At 55.0% G+C, this 6,000-nt stretch overlaps 1 protein-coding gene across 2 annotated transcripts in view; it reads left to right on the forward strand.

Annotated features, from left to right (window-relative positions):
* DLG5 (discs large MAGUK scaffold protein 5) overlaps nt 1-3,933 on the forward strand; it is a 123,371-nt gene extending 119,438 nt beyond the window's left edge. For both annotated transcript variants that reach the window (XM_059899410.1, XM_059899411.1), the window contains 2 exons: nt 593-702; nt 2,191-3,933. In XM_059899410.1, coding sequence (XP_059755393.1) covers nt 593-702; nt 2,191-2,294 — 214 coding nt within the window. In that variant the 3' untranslated portion in view covers nt 2,295-3,933. The remainder of the gene's footprint in view (nt 1-592; nt 703-2,190) is intronic.
* The last annotated feature ends 2,067 nt before the right edge of the window (nt 3,934-6,000 follow it).

The following is a 6,000-nucleotide window of genomic DNA, read 5'->3' on the forward strand; positions in this document are numbered from 1 at the left end:
CCTCCCGCCTCGAGCCCCCAGCTCACACTGAGCCAGGCATGTGGACCCAGCACAGCCCTCCCTCCACACCCCTCTCCGTGCTGTTTGGATGCTGCCACCGCTCCCTGAGTATGTCCAGCTTTGTCTGCATAGCTCCCCTCCTGACTCCCAGGCCCTTTCCCCTTCTCCTGCCTCTCAGCTGGGCACCCACAACAACACAGGAGCTGGGTGGCCTGGCCTGGGTCCAGCTCTGCCAGGAGCTGGCTTGTGACGTGGATGGGCCTGTGCTCCCGCCGAGCTTGAGTTTCTGCGCTGGTTGGGCTAACGGCTTGCCAAGGCCCTCCTCCACTTTGCCTTTCTGTGCTTCCAGGCTTCTGGTACCTGCCCTCGGGGGCCAGCTGAGGTGTCTGGTCTCCGTGTGCACACACTGGGGTTCCCACCTTCCCCCTCTCTGCCCGGAGCTCCCCATGGAGCCTGCAGGCTGTGCTTTACCAGGGGAGCACATGGGGGCCCTGTGGTGGTGGAGACCCCTGTTAACTCTGGACAAAGAAGCAAAGAGGAGGGCCTGGGGGGAGGTGAGAAGCTCAGCCTGGTTCCCTGGATGTCCCAACAGGGAGCAGAGAGACCCCATCTACCTGAAGGACAAGGTGACTCAGAGGCATTCCAAAGAGCAGTTTGAGACGGCTCAGAAGATTGAACAGGAGTACAGCAGGTACTTCACAGGTAGGTGTGCGTCAGGCCTGGAGAGGAGGAGCAGGCGGTGGGGACGGATGCAGGCTTCCCAAGGACATCCTTCTTAGAAGTGGTTACGGCCCGCACTTCCGGGGTGCCTGGTGGATGCCGTCACAGTGAGCACTTCCATCACAGATGATCTGATGGCAGGCACAGGGCAGCGTCAGGAAGTTGCAGGTCCGAAGGTAAAGTTCACTAGTTCTGGCCTTGGGTCACAGTCTGGCCTTGTGTGGCAGCTGCCCAGGCGCCATGTAGCACAGCTCCAGCGTTCCCTGGGCGGGTAGCACGGCGGTGGTGGCTGTGGCCATCTGTCCCCAGCACCTTCCAGGGCAGGCCAGTTTTGCAGTGAAGTCTGAAGATAAGCTGCACCTTTACTATCTCTGGTCTTTGAAACAAAGCAAACCAGAAGAAGCAGGGTTCCAGTTTACCAACTGCCATTTTACTTTGTGACTTTCAACTTCTTCCATAAAATCAGTCATTTGTAGGGGGCATAATAACACTGTGGCCACAGAGAGGTGGAGACAGTGATTGTAATGAACTTGTAGAGAGTGTTGTGATCTAGTTTGGCGCTTCTCATGCAACATTTGGCCTCAAAACCCAGCCTTGGTGCTTCTGTCTATGTATGTGTTATGTGTGTTTGTGTTTTAATTTCCAGTCCATTACAGACCAGTATTTCAGTCAGATACATTGACAATTACTAGAGAAAAGAACATTAAAAACTCCAAAACTTAACAAGATACAAGCCTTGACTTTCTGTTAGAGTCAACAGATGTAAAATTACTCTGTCACATTTCCGTAGCAGTTTCTAAACCCTCGCTGTCCATTTCTGTGGCAAGCATCCAGCGCTCGGCGCTGTTCCGTGGAGCACGCAGAGAGCCCTGGTCTAGTGTCTGCCGGGCTGTGGTGCTGAAAGCCTGCAGAGCAGGCCTGAGCCAGAGCTGGAGACATTCCATCATCTTTGCTGGAAATCTTCTCTGGGCCATGGGATGCCCAGCTTCCGAGACCCAACCTTGTCACCTGTAGAATCCTGCTGCCGATTGGACCATCACAACACAGCCCAGACTGCCTTCCAGCGTGCTGGGACTCCCCATTGCATGACTAGGCAAAGCAGCCCAGAGCATCATTGCAGTGGGGCCTGGCGATTCATGTGTGTGGTCAGATCCTGTCACCCCTGTTACAGGGACCAGGGCAGCCTGGCAAAATGGGACACCAGCCTTCATTTGAGCGTAAAATGTTAACATCCTATGGAACAGTTGCCGAGAGGGATAGGTAAAAAGCCGAAGTGATTTGCACTCAACTCTTTACTTTTTCTTTTCCAATTTCTCACTGATGGAAGAGAGTGAGGCGGGAGTGGGGCAGGAGGGCCAAGTAGCTCAAAACAGGCGGAGCGCCAGGAAGAGTAAAAGATGTGTTTATTTGCCTTCACCCTGGGGTCTTCCTCTGAGCCAATGACGTGTGTGTTTGGGGGCTCTCTTGCAGGGGTCGTCCAGGGAGGAGCCCTGTCAAGCATTTGCGCTCAGATCTTGGCAATGGTCAATCAAGAGCAAAATAAAGTCCTGTGGATCCCAGCCAGCCCTCTCTAGAACTCGGTGCTGGGGACAGCTGCAGCTTGGCCGCCGGCGTGACTGCCTGGCTCAGCTCCTTTTAGCGACTAAAGATAGACGTCTCTGTATATAAACGTGAAGGGGAAGGATCCATGAAGCAGGACTCCAGAAGCACCTCCTTTGTAGACAGAGGGCCGCAGACTCTATTCCTCTCACTCGTGCGCTGTAAGACAGAAGACTCTGTAGAGGGGCTCGACACCAACCTTTCTCGTAGCCAGCTCGTCAGAGATGCTGCAAAGAGAACCTTTCAGATCACAAGTTTACAAGCCTTTTCTAAGTATTCGGTTGTTTATGTTTACTTGAACGGCTCCATGTTGTCGCTGCCCAGCCCCTGCCCTTTCCTCACTGTCGCTTTGGTGTTGGTTTTGTGCCTGTTTTCAGCGGGACGACTCTGGAACCTCGCTGGGGGCCGCTTTGCTTTGGGAGGTTCTTGTCAGTGGGACCAGAGCTTTGACAAACTTCATGCTCCTTGGTGGCACCTCTCCTGGAAGGACCTGCGACTGCGGATGCTTCGACCATCGGCGGGCGCGGAACCAGTGCCTTTGTGGGGCAGACTCTCCAGCGGCAGTGTATTCCCCTCCTGCACAGAGGAGGGTGACTTGGGCCGTCTCGCGGACGCGTCCCTCAGACTTTGTCTCCTGCCCTCTGCGTCCTCTTCTCGTCCACCTGCGTTCATTATTCCAGCGTTCTCTCTGGTCCTCGGAGCTTCATGGGTTCACTGTGACACAGCCAGTTCCAGGCAGGGTGTTAGGCTGGGGCTGATGCATGCCACTGGGTCCTCTTTAGGTTCTGTGAATAGTGACAGCCTTTACCAGTGCAGATTTTGCAGGGTAATTCCTAAGCGCTCTAGAGTGGGGCAGGCACATCAGCTCTACTTGATATAAAAACATTCGTGTTTCAGACTTTGAGCAGAGAACTCTTACGGAAGCTTAAGGATTAGTGCAGTCACTGTCAAAACTCAAAAAAAGAGAAACTGGGATCTATCTAGTCTTGGCTCCAGCGCTTACAGCATGAGCAGTGCTCCACGAGGGTGGCTTTGTTTGGGGTTTGTGTGTTTTTTTTGTTTTTTTTGTTTTTTTTTTTAACGCTTCTGACGCTGGATGTTTCTGGCTGAAGGTTTGATCTGGTTCCTCCTTAAACTGTGCGTCCTCTTAATAATAGGTACTGTACGGGGCTCCGGGTAAGTGTCACTGGGGTAGGACCTCTATTTTAATACTGTTCCTAACATTTCATTTTACTAGCAAGAAATCTCTGATTTCATTTTATTCTTTGTAATTCTAGACACTAGATTATAGTTTAGCCATAGTGACATTTCTTTAAAAAGGGATATATTTTCTTGCACAGTTGTTCGAAAAGAGACACGTTTCAGTCCTCAGTGCTGCCCTTCGTTTCACAGGTACACGCGTTCTGGCTCAGACAACTAGGACCCCCTGCAGGCTGTCGAGGGGTCTCACTGGCGCCCTGCGGGGCTGCTGCTCTGGGCGGCGGGGGTGGGACGGTGATGGTACAGTGTGCACAGGTACTGTTCGGACAGACTGGGATTTTCTGTACTAAAACCTTCCTTTGTATCGAAAGTTAAACAGACTTTAGTACAATAAATAAAGGTCAATTTCTGTAACTTGTTGTGGTGAAGAGACCTGCATTCATTTAGTTTCCACCTTTCCCTGCTTCCTGCCCTCTCTTTGTTCCTAAATTTGAGGCAGTCTTCCTCCCCTGCGGCAGGTGGCTGGAATTGGCCGCCGCGTGAGGTTCTCGCCAGCTCTCATGATGGTCAGGAGCCCCTCTTACCTGTGGCCTCAGCCCCTCTGACTCCCTCCTTCCCTCCCACGTGTCCCTCTGTCCAGCAGAGCTGTGGGTGGTGCTTGCAGCCAGGCAGCTGATTCGTGCAAGATTCAGATCCTGCCGTGGGGGCTCCTGTTGAGATCTGCAGGTTTGGGCTGGGCCGAGAAAAGCAAAGGGGGTTTGAAGGACACCAGTATCCCCTCATGTTCTCAGTCGAGTCCCTGTCTGCCAGGGGGTGAGGCCCAGACCGGGCCCCCGGGGTGAAGAAGGCCGAGCCTGGCCCAGGGGCTGTAGTGCGAGACCACCCGCGGCTCTCCTGGGTAGCCACTTTGGGCGTGAAAGTCTGTTCCAGGGTGGCAGGAAGGCTGGGAGAAGTGGCCAGGAGGCCGGGGCTGCCTCACTAGCGCCCCGAGGCCCAGGTCAGAGCAGAGTCCTCCTCCTCTGCTCTGTTTGCTTGGAGGGGCTGGAGGGCAGACTCTCGTGGAAAAGCCTCACACTGCGCCAGAGGCTGGGCCAGCAGGGGCACACTCGGCGCCAGTGCCTCCCTGCTCATGGCCCACGGGGGCAGCTCCACTGTGGACCCTGCAGTCTCACCTGCAGGTCCCGCTGGCCTCGCCTGCAGCCACAGGAATCGCCGAGCTGCGTCGGACTGTGGCCGTGGAGAGGAGGGGAGGGCCCGTGCAGCTGGCCGGGTCCCAAGCCCGCCGCTCCTCGGCCTGCGTGAGGCCAGCCTCAGGGTCACACACATCTTCTTGACAGACTCAGCACCGACCTTGGGGGAGGGGGTGCGCCGCGGCCTGGATCCTGTGACCCAGCCAACAAATGGCTTGTTTTAGGAAATGGTTTCTTGTAAAAGAGGTCCATGACGATGCCAAAGCCATCCATAGCAGCTCACACTTGTTGCATTATGAGTGATTTTTATTTTCTTCTTTAGACTTTTCTGTACTTTCCAAGTTTTCTACAGGAAACTTGGTTTTCTTTTACAATTGCAGGCTAAAACCGCTACGCCTCTTTAAACGGAGGGCAGTTAGGTCGCTGAGCTCATAGACTGCTTGTTTCTGGATGCGCTGAGGCCTTACAGGGCAGCCCCTGGGACACCGCTGAGTGGCACTGGGTTGGGGCGGGGGGTGTGCAGTTGTGTTTGTCTCTAAACCATGCAGAGCCCAGGCAGGGGCTGGAGGTGCGCAGCCTTTGCCCCCAGTTGGTGTCTGTCTCACGCAGGCTCAGATCCTTCTGGAAAGGCAGAGCTGACTTTCAACTCCAGCCTTGAGGCCTTGGACAGATCTCGCCTGGGCCTCCAAAGACAGTGCAGACGAGATGACCTCTGAGGCCCCCTCCCATGCTGACATCTGAGTTATGGGGGGGGTGGGGAGTGGGACTTCCCTCCTGGCCTTGCAGAGCCTGAGCAAAACCCCAGCTCTGGGAGCCTTGGCACACGTGACTTTCTGAGACTGGAGGAGTCCTTGACGCCTAATGCGCAGGAGCAGAAACTGAAGGGGTCTGGACCAGGAGCCAAGCACTGGCCCAAAGTCCTGGGCCTCTCTGGCCGGAACAAGGCTCTGAGGCTGACCAAAGTGGCTGAACAACTGGAGTTTGGGTCTGGGAAGCTGAGCTGCCGCCCCTCTCGGGGTTGACAAGGCAGAGGGCCACCCAGGTCACGGATACCAAGGACGGACGGAGAGAAATACGAGGAATTGCCGGGTGTGGTTCAGAGCAAGCATGGTCTCACAGTTGGGAGTGTGGCTGGCATGGGGACCATCACCTTCTTGCGGGGGATGGGGCTCCGAGGCCCGAGCCTGGACAGCCGGGCTTTCTCCCCGGCTCCCTCCTGCTGCTGTTCTCCCTGTGGCTTTCCTGGACCTTATTTCAATCATGCATACTCTTTCTTTCATGTGCTCGTACC

The sequence above is a fragment of the Balaenoptera ricei genome, chromosome 16, assembly GCF_028023285.1.
Source record: "Balaenoptera ricei isolate mBalRic1 chromosome 16, mBalRic1.hap2, whole genome shotgun sequence".
Classification (NCBI taxonomy): domain Eukaryota; kingdom Metazoa; phylum Chordata; class Mammalia; order Artiodactyla; family Balaenopteridae; genus Balaenoptera; species Balaenoptera ricei.